The sequence below is a fragment of the Lemur catta genome, chromosome 3 (assembly GCF_020740605.2).
Source record: "Lemur catta isolate mLemCat1 chromosome 3, mLemCat1.pri, whole genome shotgun sequence".
NCBI lineage: Eukaryota > Metazoa > Chordata > Mammalia > Primates > Lemuridae > Lemur > Lemur catta.
The window spans coordinates 93257683-93284503 of record NC_059130.1 but is presented as its reverse complement, the minus strand read 5'-3'; the positions used below and the strand labels follow the sequence as shown (position 1 = coordinate 93284503).

General features: G+C 37.0%; 2 protein-coding genes across 3 annotated transcripts in view; both read right to left on the bottom strand.

The window, feature by feature from the left end:
- The window catches only part of EIF2B3 (eukaryotic translation initiation factor 2B subunit gamma), a 99465-nt gene that overhangs the window by 46981 nt on the left and 25663 nt on the right, over window positions 1-26821 (bottom strand). For both annotated transcript variants that reach the window (XM_045545576.1, XM_045545577.1), the window contains exons 4-5: window positions 18595-18754; window positions 11011-11122 (exon numbers count right to left, since the gene is read on the bottom strand). In XM_045545576.1, the coding sequence (XP_045401532.1) occupies window positions 11011-11122; window positions 18595-18754 (272 nt within the window). The remainder of the gene's footprint in view (window positions 1-11010; window positions 11123-18594; window positions 18755-26821) is intronic.
- Window positions 8903-9721, bottom strand: LOC123634218 (nuclear transport factor 2-like). The gene has a single exon (XM_045545578.1). It carries the CDS (start codon window positions 9670-9672, stop codon window positions 9289-9291), a length of 384 nt encoding a protein of 127 aa, XP_045401534.1. The 5' UTR covers window positions 9673-9721; the 3' UTR covers window positions 8903-9288.

The following is a 26821-nucleotide window of genomic DNA, read 5'->3' as shown; positions in this document are numbered from 1 at the left end:
TGAATGCTGTAAGAAATAAACTATGCTAATAAGGCTCCATTGTAGACACTCTTTATAGAGGGGGGAAAAAAAAAAAGAACTCTAGTGAGGTTGTCAGACCTGCCAGATGGATGGCCCTGATGCCTATTTTTGTAAATAAAGTTTTATTAGAACAGAGCCACACTAATTTGTGGCTTTGTGCTATAACAGCAGAGTTGAATAAATGCAAGAGACCATATGGCCTACAAAGCCTAAAATATTTACTATTTGGCTCTTTATAGAAAAAGTTTGCCAATCCTTGTTCTGTATTCCAACATTCATCACAAAGTGCCAAAGCCCTGGATTGTAGACCCCCAATAATGGCTGGTCATTACACAATTTCACACTTACTCATTCAAACAAACATTTACTGGGATTTATTGTGTAGTTTTTTTTGTTTTGTGTTGTTTTTGAGACAGGGTCTCACTATCTTGCCCAAGGCTAGACTTGAATTCCTGTGCTCAAGTGATCCTCCCGTCTCAGCCTCCAGAGTATCTGGAACTACAGGCATGCAACACCATGCCCGCTGAGATTTCTTATTTTTAACTAAATCCTTATTCAGTTTCCTCATATGTAAAATGGGCATAATAGTAGTATTTATTTCATAGGGTTACTGTGAGGAAATACAAAGCCTTTAACACAGTGCCTGGCATAAAATTTGAAAAGTGATAGTTGCTATCATTATCATGGTCAACACCATTGTCATTGTCAACATCATCATCATCATCCTTTCCTGATGGCCTAGGAAAAGTAGGCTCCCTACAACGGCCATGACCACCCAACTGAAAGGAGGGAACCCTAGCATCCCTGAGGCTTGACATCATACTTTGGAGAGAGCTTATTTTGACAGCACTCAGACTGCAAACATAAGGATATGGGGAATATTCTTTTGATATGAATGTAGTTGACCCCACAGCCCTCTGACTAAGAAATACCAGGAACTCATTAACTTTTCTGAGTTTATCAAAAAGCCAAATATGCTCTGAATTTATGAATACCTCCCCTGACAACTTAGAGGTCACTTGCAGTCCCAAACTCAAGCAACAATATTAAAAAACAATGTGAAATTAAATAATTCTATTGATTTATTACTACTACCCAAATCAATCATCTATCAAACTTAGTAGCAAACACAATTTCCTACTTACTATGAGAACTATGATTTTTAAAAAGCCTAACAGCCTGAAAATTTATATAGTTTTTTCTAATTCAATCCAATAAATAAATGATGTGTATCTACTTTTATTTTTCATAATGTTGGTCCTATCCCTCTAAAATGCATAGAGTTTGTTTGAGGAAAGAATACTTTGTGTTCTTTTGGGGATTCTTCAAAATTCTAGATAACGAAAACCTAAATGATTCACTGGTAGAAAAAAGGTGACTTAAAATCAAGTGCCAATATCAACTCACTGGATGACTCAAATGTGATATATTCACACAATGGAATATTATTCAACAATAAAAAAGAATGAAGTATGGATATATGCTACACAGATGAAACTTCAAAACATTATGCTACATGAAAGAAGCCTGTCACAAATGGCCACATATTAATATTGTATGGTTATATTTATATGAAATGTCCAGGATAGGCAAATCTATGGAGATAGAAAGTGGTTGCCGGCCGGGCCCAGCGGCTCACACCTGTAATCCTAGCACTCTGGGAGGCCGAGGCGGGAGGATCACTCGAGGTCAGGAGTTCGAGACCAGCCTGAGCAAGAGCGAGACCCTGTCTCTACTAAAAAATAGAAAGACATTAACCGGACAACTAAAAATATATAGAAAAAGTTAGCCGGGCATGGTGGCGCATGCGTGTAGTCCCAGCTCCTCAGGAAGCTGAGGCAGCAGGATTGGTTGAGCCCAGGAGTTTGAGGTTGCTGTGAGCTAGGCTGATGCCACGGCACTCTAGCCTGGGCCACAGAGTGAAACTCTGTTTCAAAAAAAAAAAAAAGTGGTTGCCTAGAGTGGAAGGAGAGTAGGGAAACAGGGAGTGACTTAATGGGTAGCAGATTTCTTTTTGGGGTAATAAAAATGTTCTAAACCTTGATTGTGGTGATGGCTGCACAATTCTGAATATACTGAAATCACTGAATTATACACTTTAAGTGGGTGGGTTGCATGGTATGAAAATTACATCTCAATAAAGCAGTGATATATAAAAAAGAAAATCAATGCTAAGACTTCTGTCTTCTACCTCAGATGCAGAAAGCTGGAAAGATAGTTGCTACCATCTTAACAAGAAGAAAAAACGGAATAATCTGTAAAATCACACCTTTCCTTAACTTATGGGGCAACCAAGTAGCCAGAAATCTAAGGAAAGACAAGAGCCTCCAAGGAGACATGAGGCATAAACACTGACCCACCTATGGCATAGCATGGAAGGAAGATGGGGCCATTATTCAAGTGGGTAGGAAAAATTCAGCTAAAAATTTTAAACTAATTTCTAAAAGTTGAGTGTGAGCTAGCATGAGAGCATACCACCCCTGGGAACTCCTGACACATTTATTCATTTGCACCTACTTTCTCAAATACACAGAACTATATACTTACTATAAACAGTAAATTTTACTGTACATAAATGATGCCACAATAAACCTGACTTTAAAAAAAAAAATCAAGTGACAGGTAATTAGAAACCACCTAAATGCCCAACAATACTGGATATAGTTAAATAAATGATGATATATATTCACATGACAGAGTATTATTATACAGCTGTTGAAATTCATGTTAAAAGGAATAACAGGACTATAGCAGTCAGGATGATGACCCCTTAAAGATGTCCATATCCTAATCCCTGGAACCTGTGAGTCTGTTGCCTTATATGGCAAAAGGGACTTTGTAGATGTGGTTAAGGATCTTGAGATGGGGTAATTACCATAGATTACCTTGGTGGGCCCAATGTAATCACAAAGGTCCTTATAAGAGGTAGACAAATAGTCAGCTAAGTAAGTTTTAACTAATATGTTATTTAATTCTCTAGAGTCACACAACCGGAATGCTCAAAATGTTAACCACATCATTAGAGCTGACTATACCATCACAGATATAGTGAGTGGACTGCCATTTGAGTACTCTAGGGTTTATCTGATCCTGGGAACACATCTATGGTGTCAGATAGATGTTGCATACACTAGCTGGAGCCCTCGTGGGCCTCTCCTTCTGTTATAGACATGGCCGAGAGAATGAGAATCAGAGCTCCAAGCAGCAGTTTCAGATTGCTGGACCCACTTTTATTACTGTTCATTCCTGGGGAGCTGGAAAATTCCTTTAGAATCCGATAGATTAAATGACTATCCATTTATCAAGCATCAAAGCACTGCTGGGCCACAAACTCTGGTAGGTTGAACAGGAGTACCTAGTACATTAGAATTACCAAAAGAGCTAATTTTTAAGAAATGCCTGTCCTATGGCAGCTCAATTAAATCAGAATCTTTTATGGGGTGGGGTTCAGGTATCAGAATTTTAAAAAATGCTCTCTGGAATTGAGAACTACTGGTCTTGTGAGAAGGGCAGACGAGAAATCAACGCTTACATTAGTATGAGGCTGGAAAGGCTCTGATGGAATGGATATACATTTTTTATACTATGCTCAGTTAGCTATCAAATGTTATTAGATAACATTCATTACAGTTCTTAATCAATGTGACAGGTTTGCTTTCAGAGGAAGAAAACAATCACCCAGGCAATTTAATTCTACAGTTGAAAGAATGATCACTCCAAGGGTGAGAAAACTTGCTTCACCAGATTGGTGGCAAAACACAGGGTAAATCATGTTACTGTGTGTTAAAGGTTAAATTCTCTGCAAGTGATGCTGACACAGAATTTGGGGTGTAAGATGTTTATTAGGAATTAACATCTGTTAAAGGAGGGAGAGGAAGCAGGATTGGGCAGAGGAAAAAACTGAAGTAAGATGCAGATTTTATAAAGCTTCAACCAGCCCAGCAGGGAATACTGGAGCAAGTATTGCCTGTCAAAGTGGCTGGCCCTTTATATCCCTGCCTCATGCTGTCAGGAGATGCATGACCTCAGACAATGTGACTCTTTGCATATGAGGTAGATTCTGAAGTTTGTCAGAGCTAAAGCCTGTCTACACTACCTAGATGATGAGCAGCATGTCCTTCCTTGAAGAGAGATGTAGGTAATGTCTCTCTGTTTATCACATAACACTATAGAAATGGACATAGTGGGTTAAGAGGTAGCTCTTTTTCTCAGGAATTTATCCTAACCTAGGCCTTTCTCTCTCTAGGAACACAAGAAAAGAAATATGGGGCTATTTGTTGCCAATATTTAAACAATAAAAACTCCTGAAGGATGATTTTCCATTGCTTTAATATTTGGATTGAGCTGGTGATTTGTCCAAGATCTCGGAAAAAGGCATCTCACTGAGACAAGATGCATCCCACGGATAGCCATGTGACTCTCCCTAATATGTGGGGGAAAAATAAGGCTGAAAGGAATAGTGCTATATGAGCAGGTATTTTTTTTTTCCAAGGTGTCTTTTCACTTCATTGTTTCTAAGAAACTCTTGACTCAAAGCCTAAAGATTTAGAATTTAATTAGTCTTCTATTACTGAGTAACACATTACCTCAAATTCAGAGCCTTAAAACAACAAACATTTATTATCTCACAATTTTTGTGGCTCAGGAATCTGGGAGTGGTTTATGTGGGTAGATTTGACATGGGGTCTCTCATAAGGCTGCAGTCAAGCTGCTGGTTGGGGTTGCAGTCATTTTAAGGCTCGATGGATAGAAGAGCTGCTTTCAACATGGCTGCTGACGGGCCTCAGAATATCTGCTTCTAACCTCACTCGTGTGGTTGCTGGCAGGCCTCAGTTCCTCACCACATGGGTTTCTCCACAGCCTGCCTGAGTGTCCTTACGGCATGGCAGCTAGCTTTCCTTTCCCTAGAGTTTTGTCATGACCTAGAGGTATCTTCCCCAGAGTGAAAAAGAGAGGGTGAGAGTATTGAGTGGGCATCAAAGACAGAAGCTGCAGTCTTTATAAGCTGATTTTGGAAGTGACATCCTATTGCTTCTGCCATATGCTATTCACTAGAAGCAAATCACTTAAGTCCAGCTCACACTTAAGGGGAGAGGGAAATTAAGCTCCACCTCCTGAGGGGAAATATATCAAAAAAATCTGTGAACATATCCTTAAAACTCCCACAAAAATTAAATAGAATAGACAGGTTCAGAGTTCAGTTAGTTTTGCTTTTGTTTTGGGTAAGGAAGAAATGAATAATCCAACAAAAGCCACTAGCCATATCCACTGCAGAAAGCATTCTGAAGCAACCTGGCTTTATTCACCAAGAGCAAAATTCTCCCCAACTGGTCTCCTCCCTAGCAGGCATCTGTGCCATGGTCACTAAACAAGGTGAGGCCCCTTCCCAAAAGCAAGAGCAATGGCTTTATCCATTGGACTATCCTTAGAAACAATGCTACCCCCTAAAATCCTGCTGCTCTCCTTAGGTCCTTAGGCTTCATTTTTTCCCCTCTTAGACTTCTTAATCTCCAAGATAGTATAACACATGTGAGTTTTTGCTTGTTTTAAAAACTTTTTAAATTGGGAAAAATTTAAAAAAGACAGAAAAATACAAAGAAAGAAAATAATCATCCATACTTCCACATTCCAAAATTGTTACTATCTCAACATAAATGTTTTTAGTTGTTTTTTTAAAATCACATTTGTTTTATGAAAAAAGATGCATAGTTATTTTATAGAATTCAAGGACTTTAGAAAATTACTAAGAGTTTTAAAAATTCATCGTAATTCTTATTACTCAGCAATAACAATCATTATAAATGACCCCTCTCTCTATGCATGTATACAAATAGGTAGATGTACCTTTAGAAAAACAAGATCATACTACTGGTTCTATTTTTTAAAATAAAAACTGCTATATTCCATTTTACTTGTATTTAATAGAAGAAAAAAGAAAGTGAAAATGAAGGAACTATTAAACTTATAAAATATATCTTCATCATTAAAGATACTTTTTGTTTTTCCATTTTTTTTATTATTACTACTTCTAAGAAGATCCCTTGTTTACAAACAGATTTTAAGAACAAAATATTAAGAGATTGGAGTTATTATGGTGTTTTTTTTAAGGTTTGTTAATTTTTTTTAACTTCCTACTATAAAAGATGAGGCTATTAATACCTTTCTTCATTGGCCTAGTTTCTTCTTCTCCTCACACTTATCTCCTGATTTTTAAAAAGTTTTTTATTTATTTGTTTTTTAGAGGCAGGGTCTGGCTTTGTTATGCAGGCTGGAGTGTGCAGTGGCCTAATCATAGCTTACTGTAACCTCGAACTCCTGGGCTCAAGCAATCCTCTAGCCTCAGCCTCCCGAGTAGCTGGGAGTACAGGCACCTGTCACCACGCCTAACTGATTTCTATATTTTTTTGTAGAGGTAATGGTCTCACTATGTTGCTCAGGCTGGTCTCAAACTCCTGGCCTCAAGTGATCCTCCCACCTCAGCCTCCCAAAGCACTGGGATCACAGGTACGAGCCACCACACTCCGCCTGAATTCTTTACTGATTCAATTCTTGGCTGCCTTCACTGTCAAGAAGGCCTCATAGGTGCCATATTCTTAAGTCCTTTCATGTTTGAGACTGTCTTCCTGCTGCTTTTATATTTGAATGAGATCTTCATCATTTATAATATTCTTGAATTCCACTTTCTTTACTTGAGAACTCTATAGACATTTTTCCTCTGGTATTGAATGTTGGGAATAACTCAGAGGTAAGCCTAATTTTTCCTTCCATGTAAATGATTTGCTTTTTGCCTCTGGATACTTAAAGAATTCTTTCTTTATTCATGAAACTGAATATGTTTATTAGGCTATATTGGGCAAATTTTCTTGGAACACACTCTATTCTTAAAATCTGTGATTTTACTTGATTCAGGCAATTTTATTATATCTTTTTATTTTTAAAAATTAAAATTGAAGTTATATATGCACACATAGAGGCAGACAGTTTCTCAAGACTTATGATGAAAAAATTCAGTCATCTATTCCCTTTCCTACCCATTTTCTGTTCCCTAAACAGAACCACTTTCAACTATGCAGATCCATTTGGTATTTATATCTATCTCTTATATTGATATTTCTTGGGTTTTCCATTTCAGGAATTATCTGATTTCCCACTGTGGAAGATAGGATTTAATTTCTTTCATTACCAATCCTGCTCCCACTTTATGCACCCACACTTCCTATACGTTCTACCTTCCCAATATAATTATTATTTTGGTTAGCTCAATAATCAACGCTTAAGTTATTATGACTCCAGCTCTAGGTATTAGCTATTAACTATGGAAGAGGAAGATTTACCTGTCTTTTCTTCCCTCATGCCTCCAACACACTAACCTCCCCCATCATTCCAATGTAATTATATCATAATTTTGGCTAGATACAGTCAGTCATTGCATCATTATGCATATATAAACATTAGTTACAGCTGAACCATTCAGTGGCTGATAATTTTTTTCGCTGCACATTTTTGTTGTTTGTCTTGGCATTAACAGTCTTATTATTTCTTAGTTTTCTAGGTGCTTATCAATAATTCAACTCCAAACTAACCACCAAGTGCCGTAAGTCCCATCCCTTCAGAATGTTGAGACACATCAAGTATTGTCATGTTCATCAGAAGAAATATGATCACCCTGATAAAAGCTTTCTGACCTATTCCAGTCTCTCTGGTTGTCATCTATACTGGGTGAACACGTGTTATCCTTGGATCTCCCTTCATCATCTTTCTGGGGATTCATTTTATCTCTTAATTGGGTGACCTTTTTCCTATGTCCTATGTCTTTGAAGTTTATGTCAGGGTTTTGGTGTTATACATCCTGTAGTAGCTTTCTGAAAACAGATGTATGGAAAGCAAATGTCTCATTCTACTCTCATACTTGATTGATAGTTTGACTAGATATAGATTTAAGAATTTTAAAAGCTTTTGTTTATAGTTTCCAGTGTTGCTGTTATGAAGTTCAAAGCTATTTTAATTCCTTTGTATAAGATATTCCCCCTCTATTCTGAGAGCCTGTAAGATCTCTTTGTCATCAGAGTTATAAAATTTCACAATGACAACCTTGGTATATTTCTTTTCATCCACTATGCTGGGTACTCAGTTTTCTTTCAGTCTAGAAACCCAGCTCCTTTCATTCTGAGAATTTTTTTTTTTTTAATCATTTCACTGATGATTTCTTTGCCGTTCATTTCTCTGTTCTTTTTTTTCTGGAACTCTATATTAGGAATGTTTTCTATCTCAGAGACATTGGTTATATTGAATCATCTTTGTCTTTCATTTCTATTAGATTCCAATTTCCTTTTCTCTCTCTCTTTTTTTGCCATTCATTACAGACATCTTGCAAGATTCTAATTTCCTTAACCATTCTTTTTTCATCTAAATCACTGAATATCACAAACCATTCCTCTATGTCAATAATTTGATTTTCAGTGGTGCCTATTCTGTTCTTTGCTACTTTTAAATTTATTAATTAATTTTGTAATTATTTGGTCCTCAAATTTTTTTAGTTCTATAATATCTTCTTTTATCTATTTGTGTTGTTTTAGCTCTCATTACTGAACTCTTATTTATTAAATGCACGTTTTAGTGAGTTGTTTTATAGTTGTAGAGTTATATAGTTTTAAGGAAATGACTTCAATTTCTTGAGTTCCATTTTTTCCAGGATAGGTTCTTTGTCTTTTACGGGGCATTTTTCTTGCTTTCATTTTGTTTGCTGTTGCATGTTTGTACAGTTGACACGTTGATTCTTTTGGTCTTTTTTATGCTTGAATCATGGCTCTGCTCGATGTTTTATTTGTTCTGATATAATACAGATAAATTCTTCTCTCTTTTTTTTTTTTTTTTTGTTAAGAAAATTTTCGTGGTTTTATTGTATCATGAGGCATTGAAACATCTGAACAAATCAATATCTGGGCGGTGAGGCAGCTGCTTTCTCCTTCACTTCTTTGGGTTACTAGAGCAACTTGTCAGTAGATTAAACAAAAAAAAGGACAACCTTTTGCATTACTTAAGTCTTTCCAAGGCATGTGCTGGTACAACACAAACTTCTCCTGTCAGATGCAACTAGTCTAGTGTCCAAACATCATGCACAACACTTCGGTGGCAGTAGCGCACTGCACCCACTCCCACCGCGGCCCTGCTTATTTGTGTATGATATCTGGAGCATCTGGAGGAGTGTGAATAGTATTGGGAAGAGGAGGGAGGAGGAAACAGCGTGAGTGCCTGGCTAGGAGGAGGTCAGCCAAAGTTGTGCAGGGCAAGCCTGAACATGTCATTGGTGCAAACCCAAGCATCGTTGATGTTCTTTAATAGGAACATCTGGTGGAACCCCATGATAGGGTCTTCATCGGCCTTAAGCTGGCCCACAACCATGCTGATGATGCAGCTATCTGGCATAGGCTGATGGTCCTGCGCCGTGATGCTGTGCTGGATTTTCTGGAACGGAAGGCTAGACAACTTCTCCACAATGGCAGCTTTCCCCTGGAACTGCTGTCCTTCCCACGTAAGGCATGACGCATCAATGTAAATTGCGCCTAGTTGGGTTCCATCATTATCAAATAACTGGTAGTAATGTTGAATGAAGCTGGATCCAATCTGCTCCCAAATTGGCTTGTCTCCCATTCTGGAGCATCACCCAGCCTCGTTGAGACCCGAGGGGCTGGCACGATGGCGGCCAAATTCTTCTCTCTTATTCTCCTGTATCTGAGGCTAGCTACCATGTAAGTGCTGGTGTAGAGAAACCTGGAACCCTTGTACATTGTTGCTGGGATTATAAAATGGGTACAAACTGCTATGGAAAACAGTATGGAGGTTCCTTGAAAAATTAAACATAGAAGTACCATTTGAACCAGCAATCCCACTTCTGGGTATATATCCAAAAGAGTTATAAGTAAGGTCTCGAAGAGATAACCACATACCCATGTGCATTGCAGCACTATTCACAATAGCCAAGGGGTGGAAGCAACCCAAATGTCTGTCAGTAGATGAATAAAATGTGGTATATACATATAACTGAATATTATTCAGCCTTAAAAAAAGGAAATCCTGTCATATGCTACATGGATAAACCTTGAGGATATTATGCTAAGTAAAATAAGCCACTCACAAAAAGATAAATACTGTATGACTGCACTTATATGAGATATCTAAAGTAGTCAGATGGATTGAAATAGGAAGTAGAATGGTGATGAGTTAGCAGGGGATTGTGGAGAGAGGGAAAAGGGGAATTGTTGTTTAATGGGTATAGAGTGTCAGATTTGCAAGATGAAAAAGTTCTGAAGATCTGTTTCACTACAATGTCAATATATTTAACACTACTAAACTGTTCATTTAAAAAAAGTTAAGATGTAAGTGAAACAACTCAGTCAAACATCACATGTTCTCACTTATGAGTGAAAGCTAAATAATGCGTACACACAGACATAGAATGTGGAATAATCTCTGACACCAGAGATTTGGAAGGGTGGGAGGGGGTGAGGGCTGGGAAATTACTTAATGGATACAACGTATATTATGTGGGTGATGGTTACTCTAAAAGCCCAGACTTTACCAATAAAAAATATATTCATGTAACAAAACTGCACTTGTACCCTTAAATTTTTACAAATAAAATGTTTCAAATGGTTAAGATGGTAAATTTTATGTGTCTTTTTTTACCACAATTTTTTTTAAAAAAGGAGGTTCTATATCACTGTCAGAAAGACAGTGCTATTCTCCCCACAGCTGCTTTGCCCCACTCCTATGCAGGATTTGGCTTTACCTTGGCAAGAAAAGACAGGGAAACATAAGCTTATGCAGTGAAGAAACGCCTTCTTCCTGTCTCATGGGAAAAATATTCACATACTTTTGTCAATTTCACACAGTATAAACTAGTCTTCATTCCCTCTTTCCCATCCACTGGGTGGTTTTATTTTGTTTTAAGACAAGGAGAAATGCCAGAAGAAAAACCCCAGGGCTTACTTCTGTAGGATAGATCCCTTAATGACCAGCTCTTCATCCAAGTCCGCTTCATTAGCCATGAAGAGCAGCCTCTTTCCTGTGCTGTCCACTCCAATGAAGTCACGCTGTTCCACTGAATCATACAAAAGAAAGAAAATCAAATAAAGCCATTTGCCCTGCCTGCATGACTAAGTCAAGGGACAGAGCACCTGCTCACATTGCTCTTGGAACCAAGTACAGGATTGAGATGAGAGAAGAGCCATGATGAACGTTATGTAACACATACCATAATGTTTAAAACATGGCAGTTAAAATTTTTTTGTGTTGCTCTAAAGGATATTATTAGGTTAATTGGTGAAGTTTGAATAAGGTCTGTAGATTAAAGTATTATACCAATGCAATTTCCTATTTTAAGAGACTATCCTTTTGGTGGGGAGGGAGGAAATACATACTGACGTGTTTAAAGGCAAAGGGGAATCATACCTGCAGCTTATTTTCAAATAGCTCAGAAAAATAATAATTTTATATATCTTAAATTGTACATGTTATAGATATTGAAAATATTGTAAGGAAAGAGAGAATGACAGAGTAAACATTAACATTTGGGGAATCTGGGTAAAGGACATAGAAGTTCTTTGTACTATTCCTATAACCATTCTGTAAATGCAAAATTATTTCAAAAATAAAAAGTTTAAAGATACTGGTTACCCAAGTAAACCCACTACATGGCACAGAAAGTAAAATGAAGAATTCTCTCTATGTAAATAATAACCTAGCTCTGCTTACTGTGACAATGGGAATATTATTATTTAAGGTCACCCACATTCAACTAACATTAGTTACATGTCTACTATGCAATAGACTTTATGCTATGTATGGGGCATCAAAAAAAAATAGCCTGGGTGTGGTGGCTCACACCTGTAATCCTAGTGCTTTGGGAAGCCAAGGTGTGAGGATCGCTTGAGGCCAGCCTGGGCAATATAGCAAGACCCCACCTCTACAAAAAATTTTTAAAAATTAAAAGAAAATTTAGCTGGGTGTGGTGGTATCCGCCTATAGTCCCAGCTATTCAGGAGACTGAAGCAGGAGCATCATTTGAGCCCAGGAGTTTGAGGCTGCAGTGAGCTGTGATCATGCCACTGCACTCCAGCGTGGGCAACAGAGCAAGACGCTGTCTCAAAAAAAAAAAAGTGTATATTTTGCTAGGTGTGGTGAATTCTCTGGTAGACAATGATCTTACAGGCTGCCATATTATTGCATTTTCTGTGTCATACTTCTCCCCGAAACCAGATTATAAAATCTTCAAAGGCAAATTTACGATTCACTTGTATCTCCTGTAACATCTAGTATAGTGTGTACCCTTAATATTAGGTTATTAAGTATGAAATGTCCAATTTCCTTAAGTACTAAGTTTGACAATTGATATCTCTGACATCTCACTTGGACACTTCTTATTTATTTATTTTATTGTGAAGGTACATACATCCTCATTCTTTCAAATGCATGTTTTGGCTTGTGATTATCTTTCAAATTTTTTTTGGAGCAATTTTTGTGAAATCATGGATAAGTCAAAAATTCATGTTATTTTTGAATATGATTTCCATCATGGAACCAATGCTGCACAGACAGCTTGAAGTATGAACAAAGTGCTTGGCAAGGACGTGGCTAATGAATGCACAGTACATCAATGGTTTCAGAAGTCCCATTCTGGTGATTTTAATCTTGAAAATGAGCCATGTGGGTGACCTGAGACCAAGGTGGGTAATGATGAGATGAAAGCTATAGTGGAAATGAATCCATCTCAACCTACACGTGAATTAGCAGCAAGGTATGACGTTACTATTTCAACAATATTAGACCACTTGAAACAAATGGGCAAGGTAAAGAAGCTGGATAGATGGGTACCGCATGAATTAAATGAGCATCAGAAGAGAAATCATCTTGAAGCTTGCCTTTCTTTGCTGTCATGACATAAAGGTGAACGATTTCTACACCATATAGTTATATGTGATGAAAAATGGATTCTTTTGGATAATCACAAGTGTTCTACACAATGGTCGGATGACGATGAAGTGCCAAAACACAGTCTCAAACCAAATATACATCAAAAAAAGCTGATGGTATCTGTTTGGTGGTCCAGTACTGGTATTATCCACTACAGTTTCATGAAACCAGGTCAATCGATTACAACGGATATCTACTGCAACCAACTGAATGAAATGATGAGGATCCTTGTGATTAAGCAGCCAAGATTGGTCAACAGACACAGGGCAATCCTCTTACAAGACCACATATTGCAAAAAACAATGCTGCTCAAACTATAGAAGCTTGACTTGGAAACTCTCTGTCATCCACCATATTCCCCAGATCTTGCACCAACTGAATATCACTTCATCCAGGCTTTAGATCACTTCTTGCAAGGAAAAATACTCAATTCTCAAAAAGCTATGGAAAATACCTTTCATGATTTCATGGGCACTTACTCTCCAGACTTCTTTGCTGCTGGCATAAGCTAGCTACTGTTAAAATGGCAAAACTGTGTTGATACTTTAGGCACACACTTTGATTAATTGCACTGCTTCTTTTTTGATTTGAAATAAGACATTTCATATTTAATGACCTAATATTATAATATGTTCTACTAATATCTGTACAGTATCTATAGCTTACAAAAACGTTTTCATGTCAAGATAGCATAGCATAATGATTAAGCATAGAGTTTCTAAAGCCAGACCACCTGGGTATGAATCCCAGCTCAGCCAATTACTAGTTTATGTCTGAGCAAGTTACTTAACCTCTCTGTTGCTCAGTTCCACCTGTAAAATGGGGATAATACTAGTGTCTACCTCACAGGTTTGTCATGAAGATCAACAGAGTTAATATTTGCAAAGCATTTATAATAGTGTTAGTAACTAAAACATTAAATAAAATATTTAAGTTAAAAAAATTAAATAAAATACATGCTCTCATTTGATCCTCACAACAATCAAATAAAGCAATGCCTTAATACCTCTTTACAAAGGAGAAACTGAAGGTTTACTTCTAGGGAAAATAGTATTTGTAAAGAAGAATTTGTCTGCCTCTTATTCAGAGACAATGGCTACTATACAACTGAATATGCTTCACTGTTGGCTGAAGCTGCCTATATACCTATAATCAAACGTATCACCCAATTGTATAGTATGTTTAGCTCAGGCACTTGAAAGCATTCAAGACCATCAATCAGATGGTCTCTAGTCATCTTACCATATGCAGTGTTTAAAGATGAATAGAAAGAAATGATTATAAAAAGTACTATGTTGGTTTTTTGTTTTTTTTAAGTAACCAAGTTTAGTGAAATTCAAAAACAGGCAAATATACTGTCAATTCAAAGCTAAATTTTGCAGAGAATTTCAAACGCCCCATAGCAGCTTTGACATATATCAATTTATCCATTGCAAGGAAACTTGAGAATGTTAACAAAGTCTGTAAAGATCTGATTATGAGCCAACCATTTAAAAAAGAAACACAGAGATGTTATTTTTGGATACAATTTAGAGTGCTTACCCTACCCAAGTCCTTAGGCTCACAAAAACCTTGAATCACTAATGTCCTGGGAGCAATAATTTCCAGTCAGCCAATTTTTCAAGAAATGTTGCACTTTAGCACATTTTTCTCCTTCTCAGGCCCTTCTCCTTACATTGCTTCTTTGTAGCTACCACAGGTACTAGGATCTCAGAATATGATATAAATTATAGAAACTTGGAAAGGGTTCTTTCTGTTCTAATTTAGCTAAGTGAATTTCACTTTGGGAACAGAGCAGGTATCTTAGAATGTCCATCCTAAGAAAGACTATACAAATAAGGTTAAGAAAGCAGATAACACTATGAACTTCCATTTAAAAAAATTCTGTCATATTCAACGATTCACACTTTTTGATTTTTACTTCTCTGACTGACCCTTCTGTATCTTCTATAGTCATTTACTTATCCATTCATTCATTCATTCATTCAACCGATAAATGTATTTGTGTACCTACCCTGTGGCAGGTGCTACGTTTGAAGTTGGGAATTGCAACTCATTTTATGAGGCCAGAATGACTCTGATGCCAAAACCAAAGATATTACGAAAAAGGAAAATTATGGGCATATTTACTCATTACACAAATTTAAAGATCTTAAACAAAATATAAGCAAAATAAAACAGTATGTAGAGTTGATTAAAAAGAGTTACAAACTTGTTGTAGCTCCTTCTATCCAGAGGTAAAATTAGTTTCCTAACTTTTGTTATCTAGGTTGGCCCAGTAACTAGCTTTGACTAACAAGAGTGCAGCTGAAGTGACACAGTGCATGTTCTGAGTTTAGGCCTCAAGAAACATTGTAGCTTCTGTTCTCACTCTCTTAGAACCTGCTGCTGCTATCATGTGAACAAGCCTGGGCTAACCTGAATCATAAAAGACTAGATGGAAAGAAAAACCCTGTTTTCATAGCTGAGGCCCAAGACACATTAGTGAGCCCAGTTGTGGTAGGGAGAATAAGATAAGAATGACAGTTGCCTCCTGGTATTTACACTCTTGTGTACCCCCTCTCCTTGAGTATGGGCCAGCCTAGTGACTTGCTTCTAACCAAAAGAACACTGTAGGCCAGGCATGGTGGCTCATGCCTGTAATCCTAACACTCTGGGAGGCCAAGAGGGTAGGATTGCTTGAGCTTAGGAGTTCTAGACCAGCCTGGGCAAGAGCGAGGCCCCATCTCTACTAAAAATAGAAAAATTAGCTAGGCATCATGGTGCATGTCTGTAGTCCGAGCTACTGGGGAGGCTGAGGCAGGAGGATTGCTTGAGCTTAGGAGTTTGAGGTTACAGTGAGCTATGACGACGCCATGGCACTCTACATAGGGCGAGGGAGTGAGACTCTGTCTCAAAAAAAAAAAAAAAGTACATAATATAGGTAATGAAATTTTACTTCCATGATTATATTATATAAGATTTTGATTTGTCTTTCTAGAACATTCTCTTCCTTACTGGCTTTGATGCAGCAAGTTGCCATGTTGGAGAGGCCCAAGTGATAAAGAAAGAGGGTAGCTTCTGGCTAATAGCTAGCTAGAAACCAAGCCTATCAGTTCAACAGGCCTTAGGGAAATGAAATTCTGTCAATTACAAAGTGAGCTTGGAAGCAAATCCTTTCCCAACTGAGCCTTCAGATGATACTCCAACTCTAGCTGATATCTTGCTTGCAGCCTTGGGAAAGACTCTGAATCAGAGGACCCGGCTAAGCCATGCCTGGATTCCTGAACCATGATGTTGTTTTAAACTGTTAAATTTGTCGTAATTTTTCACAAACTGACATCACTTGAACAAGGGACTCCTGACTGTTCTGACATACAACAGCAGCCAAGAGGCAGGCCAAATATATAATCTGAGAAATTGAGAATTCTTTTAAAAAATGCTTATCATTGAAATGCATAGCATTCTATGGGAGGAATTTAAAACTCAGTTACTTAGGTGAACCTTAGCCTTCAAATGTAACAAAATATAGATGGTATATTAGAGTTCAAACTTTTGTGTTACAAAGAATGAAAACCCAGCTGGGCACAGTGGCTCATGCCTATAATCTCAACACTTCGAAAGGCCAATGTGGGAGGATTGCTTGAGGCCAGGAGTTCAAGACTGGGTAACACAATAGAGACCCAATCTCTACAAAAAATTTAAAAATTAGCCGGGTGTGGTGGCGTGTGCCTACAGTTTCAGCCACTTGGGAGGCTGAGGCAGGAGGATCGCTTGAGCCAGGAGTTGGATGTTATAGTGAGCTATGAACAATACACAGCACTCCAGCCTGGGCAACAGAGTGAGACCCCATAATCTCTTAAAAAAAAAAAAAAGAAAAGAAAAATCTTCCTAAAACATGAGTCTGATTATGACATTGCCTTGTTTAAAATACTTCAACAACTCCCCACTGTTTTGGGGATAAAATTCAAACTCTGGTCTGATCCCTGTATCTTCTCCAGCCCCATCTGCTTCCCTAGCCCCCATACTCACACTCCAGTTATAACAAGTTACAACTATATATCATACTTTTTCAAAGACGATAAAGGATCCAGCTTAAAGGAATTTCCATTGGCCAAACTGGGACAATTTAAGCATAAAAACATTTTTAAATGGATGGGTAGATAGGTAGTAGCCACAGTTATTTTAAAATAGAATTGTGTTGTGAATATATTAACAGTTAATAATACAGTATTGTACATTTTCAAATTGCTAAGAGAGTAAATTTCAAATATTCTTACCCCAAAAATGTTAAGTATTTGAGATGATGGACATGTTAACTTGTTTTATTTAATTATTCCTTTATATTCATAAATTATAGCATCACTTTGTACCACATAAATTTATACAATTATAAATTGTCAATTTACAATAAAAAGGATTGTGAAAAGCTATGCATTTATAATGATACTTAGGAGATCAAAGTAAATTAAAAATATATTAAAAAGTTCTAATGTCAAGAAGCATAACTATTTAATAGGATATTTTATTTTTACATTGATTTTCATAGAGGAGTATGAATAAAAGAAATAAAATTTATTATAAAACATATATGTTTATAAAGTCTGGATATATATTTGTTTTTATCTGTACAGGTAGAAAAGGATGAATACACGGAATTGTAAGCAAACCAAACCTTGCAAAAGCAGAAATTATATCAAGAACAACGGGACTGACTAGTCTGAGTATCATTACATAGTAACATAGAAAAAGTGTCCAGCAATTAATCTGCACCCGTGATCATGTGATCACAAAAAGCAACTAGAAATAAATTTCAATGCTATAATTGAGAATTATGATTTAACCAAATGTCCTAAAAAGGACAGCTAAAAATACAAACTAGATTATTAAAATCCTAAGAATGAAAGTTCTAAGTGGTTCTATTAATAATGGTAAGATATTAATAAACCTTATATAGCTGCTAATAATTATAAAAGACTATGCCAACATGTAATAATGGCAAGATAATAGGTTGTATAATTCCGGCTAAGCAAAACCTAGAGAACACATCACTCCAGGGAAATACTTCGGAGAAAAAATTACATAATTACAAGAAAAACTAAATAAAAAAAACCCGTAAAAGTATAACTAGAATCCTCAGAGAATATCAAAATAAGTATGTTATAATCCTAGGAAGATAAGCATGATTAATAACCATTTAGTGTAACTGAAGTATCCAAAAGAATCAACCATGCTAAATTGGTAATAGTAATTTTAATTGCTTAAAGGTATTTAATAAAGTTTGTAATTAAAGTTTGAATATTTAAAGAAATTGATTTTAAATTAGATTTTTTTTGTTTCTTAGATATGTGCATTCAATTATTTGAACCTCAAATACAATGCAAATAGTTCCGAATGCTCCTCCTTGCATACAAAAGGACATTACAGAATCTAATCAATAACTATAAACATTTTTAAGTTAGGGACTGTCTGTGCCTTATTTGACTTTATGTCATCAACTCCTAGCATAGTATCTGAGGTACATAGTAGGTTCTTAATAAATGCTTCTTATATGAAACCATGAATGACAATAACAATTATGAAAACCCACAAACAAATAAATCAAACTCCAAGCTTCCTTACCTGCTTTTTTTTTCCCCTTTTGACCGGGAACTGGTTCTAAGCTATCTTGGCCTTTTCTCATTAACATAGCAAGTGATGCATCATAAGCTCTGAACAGGTCCACAACCTCGTGTAAAGCAACATCTGTTATCAGATCACAGCTCACAACCAGCACATCTGTCTGTCAAATGGAAAAGGGAAAAATCTGTATCACAAAGGACAATGGATAACAAAAATCATCACAGGATAAACTTAGGATGGCTTAGAAGAACACAGAACACACAATACTTTTCAAATATTTTTTATAGCAAAACAAGTGAAATAAATGAGGTTGTTCTAATTGAATTGTGCTGGGGAGGGTCTGGAATCTCTGCCTCTCCCTTGTGTACCTCATGGACTGTGGGGGCAGTCCCTGAAACACCTCTGGAACCCTAGGCTCTAAGGAACAGAGTCTGAAAACCATCACATTATCTATTTCTATGACTATGGAATAAATGATTTTATGTTTATATATCTCTTTAGAGTTTAAAAAAGATTTTCACAAAGTGTGATGATTTAATATGGTTATAAAACACTATAGAACAATCACTTTGCTATAGTACTAGGAGATAACAGGATGAATATAATATAATGCCTCATTCTTTGGGAACTTACATTCTATTTTTATTTTTTATAATTTACTATTATTTTTTTAGAGACAGGATCTTACTCTGTTGCTCAGACTAGAGTGCAGTGGTGTGATCACAGCTCACTGCAGCCTTGAACTCCTGGCTTCAAGAGATCCTCCTGCCTCAGCCTCCTGAGTACCCGGGACTACAGGTATGTGCCATTATGCCTGGCTAATTTTTTTTTTTTGTAGAGACAGCGTCTCGCTGTGTTGCCCAGGCTGGTTTGAACTCCTGGGCTCAAGTGGTCTTCCTACCTCGGCCTCCCAAAGTGCTGGGATTACAGGGGTGACCCACCACACCAGGCCAGGAATTCACATTCTGTAGTGAACACTTATGATACAACCTCAGGTATGTACAAAGCACTCATTTAATCCTTCAACAATAGCATGATAATGGTATTATTGTTATTATTATTAGTCTCTATTTTTATGGATGAGAAAAGTAAGGCCTACTACCCACAGTATTTGGCACATAGTAGGCATTTAATAATTGTTTGACAAATGAATGAATAAATTGATGAAGAAAAGATTTTCTCATAGTGGTAGGTTTTCTTTCTCTTTTTTAACTTTTATTTGCATTTATTTTATGCTGAATTTATTCTCGTGCCATAAGTTTTTATTTGTTCAGTTTCTTCTGGGATATCTTTTTCTTCTGTGCAACCTCCTCTTCTGGTTTAGGAACAATTTGTTTCTTTTCAGTAAGGATCATCTCGATGTGGCAGAGGGAGTTCATATATGTGTTAATCCAACCATGAGCTCTGTAAGTCCAGTGGCACATAGCAAGTGATGCATCATAAGCTCTGAACAGGTACTCTGTATACTTGGATATACTTAATGATCAGAGAATCTACATCTAAACCTATAAGTTCAGCATTACTCTCTGCATTTTAAGCATGTACAGCAAAAATTCTGTACTCTTTTTTGTGCCAAGTGGTGGGTTTTCTCATTATAATTCTAATAACTCATTATAGTAAAAACTAATAATGGTAAGTAATGTTTCTTGAATGCTTACTATTGGCCAGGAATTGTGATACACTTTGCATACATTATTTCAACTTTTTCTTTTTTTTTTTTTTTTTGAGACAGAGTCTCACTCTGTTGCCCAGGCTAGAGTGCCGTGGCGTCAGCCTAGCTCACAGCAACCTCAGACTCCTGGGCTCAACCAATCCTCCTGCCTCAGCCTCCCGAGAAGCTGGGACTACAGGCATGTGCCACCATGCCCAGTTAATTTTTTTTCCTATATATATTTTTAGTTGTCCATATAATTTCTTTCTATTTTTAGTAGAGACGGGGTCTCGCTCTTGCTAAGTTGGTCTCGAACTCCTGAGCTCAAATGATCCACCTGCCTCGGCCTCCCAGAGTGCTAGGATTACAGGCACGAGCCACCGCACCTGGCCCATTATTTCAACCTTTACAACAACCCTATGCAGTAAGAACTATTATTATTAGCATTTTACAGATGAAAAAGCAGGTTTATAGCAGTTATCCCAGTGTCTAAGATCTAACAACTAGTAATGGCTATTCATATAACTAAAGAATCTGTATTACTAAATAATGTTTAAAGAAATAGAGCTTCACTAGTTTGAAGACCCATTTAAGAGAGGTTCTAGTCCAGTGTTATATACCAGACAGACCTAATGTCTTAGATACTATAAATTTAGGTCTAATACCCAATATTGTAGGTACTAGATATCAGCTGGAATATCCTATTTTAAGACTAACTTTGATAAATTAAACAGTATCAGTAAGGTACTGAAAGAGCTCGAAATCACGATAGCTGAGAGAACAGATGTTTAGTAGGGAAAGGAAAAGACTGTGTGCATAGGGAAGAGTAGGCAGGACAAGGAGTAGGATTAAGAAAGAAACAAATATTAATAACAGCATTCTCTAAATATCTGACAGTCTGAAGGGAGGATCAAATTTTACCTGAGTAGCTCAAGAGCAAAACTAAGAACAAAAAGTAACAACGAATAAAAGTAATTTTCAGTTTCTATGTTAACTTTCTGTCAATCATAGTTAGTCTAAAAGCAAAATTTTGTAAAATAACAAGTTTCCCATCATTAGAAGTGCTCAAGTAGAAACTGGATTATCACTTGCAATGATTCATCTATTTCGCATTTATTAACCAATTACTCTACACTTAGCTAGGTCCTTTATTGGACCTAGAGGAAACTTGGACTAGAAAATATTAAATGTGAGTAGCTAAGCAATGCTACTTAATATATTTTAAACAAATTTCTACCTACAGATTTTGCCATTATGTTTTATCATAAATGCAGAGAACAGAGGTCCAAAAACAATCAACTAGAAAACAAATTCCTTAAAATGCAATTTAAATACACCAATGTTTCTCAATAGTAACTTAAGAGTTTCCCAGAGGTGCTTCAGGGAAAGCCAGGTTCCCGCTGCCCTTCCTGAGCTAACCAGAACAACTCTCCTGTTATTAATTTTATCTTCTAGTCTTTTATATAAATTTTGGCTTGGAAAACCAATTCTGCTATTTTAAAAAGTATGAAAAACACTGGACTAAATTATTACAGGTTTAAGAATAAAGTGAATATCTACATGGCAATTTCTGTAAGTAGTTCCAATTTCCCTAAAATTTTAATTTAAAATCAAGATTCCTGCTTTGAGTGGGAAAATGGGTGATTTCAATTCATATTCTACTAAAGCAAAGAGTCTTGTTTGCTCAGAAAGTGAGACTCAACCATCAGAATGCTTTGTCTTACTGCTTGAAATTTCTTATTCTGAATATAGAATCTATTCCAGAATTTCCATTTTTTTCTATATATAATTCATAATTCATTAGCATAAACAATTTTGTTTGAAGGCCTCTTAAAGTTAAGCTCAAATTTGATTCTTTTTTTTCTACTTCTCTGCTTAAGGCTCTCTTAATTCTTTTTGGATCTTAACTTTGAGACTTAAAAAAGTCCCTACAAAAATCTTTTTAGGAAAAAAAATTTATAAGCCAACTCACCATCTAGGAACCAATAAACATTAGCGAATCAGACCACATACATGCAAGCTAAGGACAAAACAGGACAAAACAGCCTGCAGAATCCTACTTCTTCTAACAATGTGTAGAAAGACAGGGGCACAACACAGGCCATTGCTAAAGACATTCACACAATTATCATTACAACAGCACAGAAGGTGCCCCATTTCATCATAATGAAAATATGTTTGCAGAGAAAAATCTCCTTTCTCTTTTTCTAAGTTTCTCTAATAAGATGATTGATTTTTATAAGTTAACTGTTCTATAATAAATTGAATTATTAAATGTACTTTAAAGTGAATAAAATGACCCCAATGTAGATGCCTCTAAAGTGGTGACAATGTCGCCTTGGAAAATAAATGCTGCTATCATTCAATATTTGCAAAAGTGTTTAAATCTGACAGTACTGTGAATGCCGAACAAGTTCTGCATAATTGTAAACAGGTTGTAGGCTCATTTCTCTCTTTGCTTTTAGATGACTTTTTGCTAAACTGAACGCAAAATCCCTAAGGATCACAAGGAACAGAACCCTCCCCTCGACGTCTGATTGCCATCTGTTCTTAGTGTGAAAAGAAAGGCACTGGTCTGAAAGAGCAGGGCTCAGGATACAGATGTAGGTGCTGTTCCACTAGCCCCTCTCCTGCCTCTGTTCCCAGGGAATGCACCATGTAAGAGTCATGGAAACCAGACACACTCCCATTTTCTTTGCAACTCCACCACCTCCAAAGGAAAGTCTTTATTGTCTGATCAATGTACTTTGTTTCCAAAGCTGGAATCCTGGAAGAAACAAAAGTCTAAAAAGAAAACTAAGTGCTGGGCGCAGTGGCTCACGCCTGTAATCCTAGCACTCTGGGAGGCCGAGGCGGGAGGATCGCTCGAGGTCAGGAGTTTGAGACCAGCCTGAGAAAGAGCGAGACCCCGTCTCTGCTAAAAATAGAAACAAATTATCTGGCCAACTAAAACTATATAGAGAAAAAATTAGCCGGGAATGGTGGCGCATGCCTGTAGTCCCAGCTACTTGGGAGGCTGAGGCAGTAGGATCGCTTAAGCCCAGGAGTTTGAGGTTGCTGTGAGCTAGGCTGATGCCACAGCACTCTAGCCTGGGCAACAGAGCAAGACTCTGTCTCAAAAAAAAAAAAAAAAACACAAAAATCTAAGCCATCCTTGTACCTTTGTAATACTATCTTTTTTTACATTTTTATAAAAGTTGTAATAGAAAGAAATGGCCATTATTTTGATATTGAATCTAAAAATGTGAAGCCCATTCTAGAAATGCAAATGGCTTTCTACTAACTGGAGCACAGAGGTAGAAAGTGGAAAAACTGATAAGAGCCGGAGAAGTATTATTAATCATGTGTGATCACAAGCCATGAATAAACATGGACTATTTGGACTGTGAAGCAACTGTGTATCCGAAATGCAGTTAACTTGAAAGTTCCCTGAACATGCCGATCCACAGCATGTGTTTCATGGGACCAGTTCTTTTCTAACACCAACAGTATGCCTCTTCTGCACAGACCAACTGAATATCCAAAGACCTAATCCAACAGTCCCCAGTATGCCTCATCCCAAGCCTGCTCCTCCAGAGAAACCAGGGCAATGTTAAGAGCAAAAAGCACAGTTCTGAAGGACAGCAAATGTGTGCATTGTTGACAATACAGAAACATACAGGGTTTCCAAGAGAAGGCAGCATTTCAGTGTTTAGGGAAAAATTAAGACACCATGGAATTCAAAACGCAAACTGCTGCCAGTTAGTCTTGACTAAAGCAAACAAATTAAGCTCAGAAAATGCAATTACCAAGCTATGGCAAAGCCCAGAAATCTCTCATTATAAGAACATTTTTGGTCAAGTCAAAACCACTGAGTAAAACTAGAGGAAAAAAAACAAAAGTTAAATCAGAAAACTGGATGTATGTGTGTGTGTGGCTATAATGGTGGGATGGGAGGTGAACAGAGCTACTGGGAATAGCCTCTTTTCTTTTCCTGGCAGCTGTTCCATGAGAGATTGTTATAAATAATACAATCTGGCAACTGATTCTTTACAACAAGGAGAAAGAAAAACACACTTACTCCCCTGGAAAAAAATTGTCAGGGCAAGGTAACTACCATGCTTTTACCTACCCAGCACTTCCACAAATAATGGCTACGATCCAAATCACTTCCCTGCACTCCACCCCTGCCCATATGGAAATAATGAATTCAAGCTACTTGGTATGACTATGAATGCTCACAATTTACATTTTCGTATGTGGTCCAATCCCAATCCAGTCCTCAAGAGTAGTTTGTACTTTAATAAATACCTATGGCTATATGCAGCGGAGACCTCACTGGTTCAGTTTTGGTTGAAAATGCTTGGAAAAGATTCCCAGTCTATAGTTCTCAAAGTGTAAAGCCAAGGGCCAACTGCCACTTTGTTTTCACTGAGGTTGGGGCAATAGGTGCAGGAATAACCAACTCAGCCTGTAAGTAAGACATGTGAAATCCTCACTCTCACAGCTAAACACCCTTCCTATGTTCTTTAGCTCAATCACATAGTGTCACACCAGGTGCAGTGGTGTGGGGCTGAAGGGAGAGGATCACTTTAACCTAGGAGTTCGAGGCCAGACTGCACAACATAGCGAGAACCCTGACACAGAAAAAAATCATAGTGTCACTACCATTCAAGATCGGATGTCAGAAGTCTGGCCATAGTCCAGGAGTGAAGTCCTCCCTCTCCTGTGCCTAGTCCCCTACTCTAACATGTCACTGGTCCCCTAGTCTTCCCCTTTATCTCTATTGCACTGCCTTAGTTCAAGCCTCAAAATCTTTTTCCAGTCTCTTAACTGGTCTCTCTTACTCCAGTTTTTCCCTATTCTAATCCATACTCCAATTTCACTCCTTATGTCATTTCCCTGCCTAAAGACGGCCTAAAACAGTGTTTTCCAAACATTAAAAAAAAAAAAACTGAATGTATTATAGCTTGCTTTTTAAATTTATTTTATTATAAAATACACAGATCACTATAATGATATATGCTCTTTTTTTTTTTTGAAACAGAGTCTCACTCTGTTGCTCAGGCTAGAGTGCCGTGGCATCAGCAGCAACCTCAAACTCCTGGGCTCAAGCGATCCTCCAGCCTCAGCCTCCCGAGTAGCTGGGACTACAGGCATGCGCCACCATGCCCAGCTAATTTTTTCTATATATTTTTTAGATGTCCATATAATTTCTACTTTTAGTAGAGATGGGGTCTCGCTCTTGCTCAGGCTGGTCTCAAACTTCTGAGCTCAAACAATCCGCCCGCCTCAGCCTCCCAGAGTGCTAGGATTAGAGGCATGAGCCAGCGCGCCTGGCCGATATATGCTCTTTATATAACATATATAAAAATAGAAATTTTAAAAGGAAAAAATAAAATTTTAAAAACTAGAAATTCTAATATTTTCCTCATACTCAATCCTGAACATGCCCTGGTTTTGAGTACATCCCATTTTGGAGATCACTGCTGTCACAGGTTTAAGTTCAAATTCCTTAGCACAACATTAAAGGTCTTTAAAATATGACTCCACCTACCTAATTCAGCCTTCTCTGCCATAATTCCCCTCCACATAGCCAATATTAACTTGACAGAGTAAACTGCCAAGATATATTCCCTATGCTCTCTTCCCACTCTTCTACATATTCATCCATCAAGATTCAGGTCTTGTCATAGTTACTAGAAAGGGGAGAGCCAATATATTATCTCCCCTGGAGAGGAAGCCTTTTCTGATACATTACAGACCTTAAATCACTAATTGGATTACATATATATTTTTTCCATCTAGATTCTGAGCCCCATAGGAGCTCTTTTATCTTTGTATTTAGCAGCTGTCCTAGAGGGCATGGCAGAAGAGTGATATGCTTGCTAGATTTACAATTTTAAAACAGAGATTCAACATTTATAGTTCTAATATTTATAGTTCATTCACATTCCCAAAGGAAGTTTTCCTCTTCAGGTTAAGAACAAATAGTGAAATTCTATTCGTGTTTACTGTGTGAAGCTAAGAAGAAGTAAGTAAGCATATATTAATTTCTAATTCTGTTAAAATGAATTCTCTATAAAAATGCTAGCCAATTCTCTTTCAGGTGTTGGATATGTGCAATTTAATTTTAATCTCCAAAGACACTGATTTGGAATACAGAAAAAAACAAGAGCTTTTTTGTTCTCTCAAAATTTTCACTCTAAAATAATTTAATAAACTGAATTTATATTAAACAATTTCATCCTTTTCCTTTGGTCAGACACAAATGCCCCATGGAATAAAAATATCTCCGCTTTATTAGTCTAGTAAAACAAACATTTCAAGACCATAAAACATGCTCTTACAATTACATTACATATTTTCTGACTGAATTTGGATTTCAATTTTATCCTGGAGCACAACACAGAAATATTGTCCAGTTTACTTGGAAACCAGAAATTTGAGAGAAGGTCAGCAGAGGGTGGCTAGTGGCTGTGATAAAAGGGAATTTATAACAATAAGAAAAAGACAATTAACAAGTTTTCTTTGGTTTTGTTTTTTATTTCATAGTATTACAGAGGTATAAGCACTTTGGTTACATAAATTGCCTTT

What these genes read in the sequence shown, in the direction of transcription:
- LOC123634218 (XM_045545578.1), bottom strand. Translation starts at nt 9,672, where the DNA reads ATGGGAGACAAGCCAATTTGGGAGCAGATTGGATCCAGCTTCATTCAA.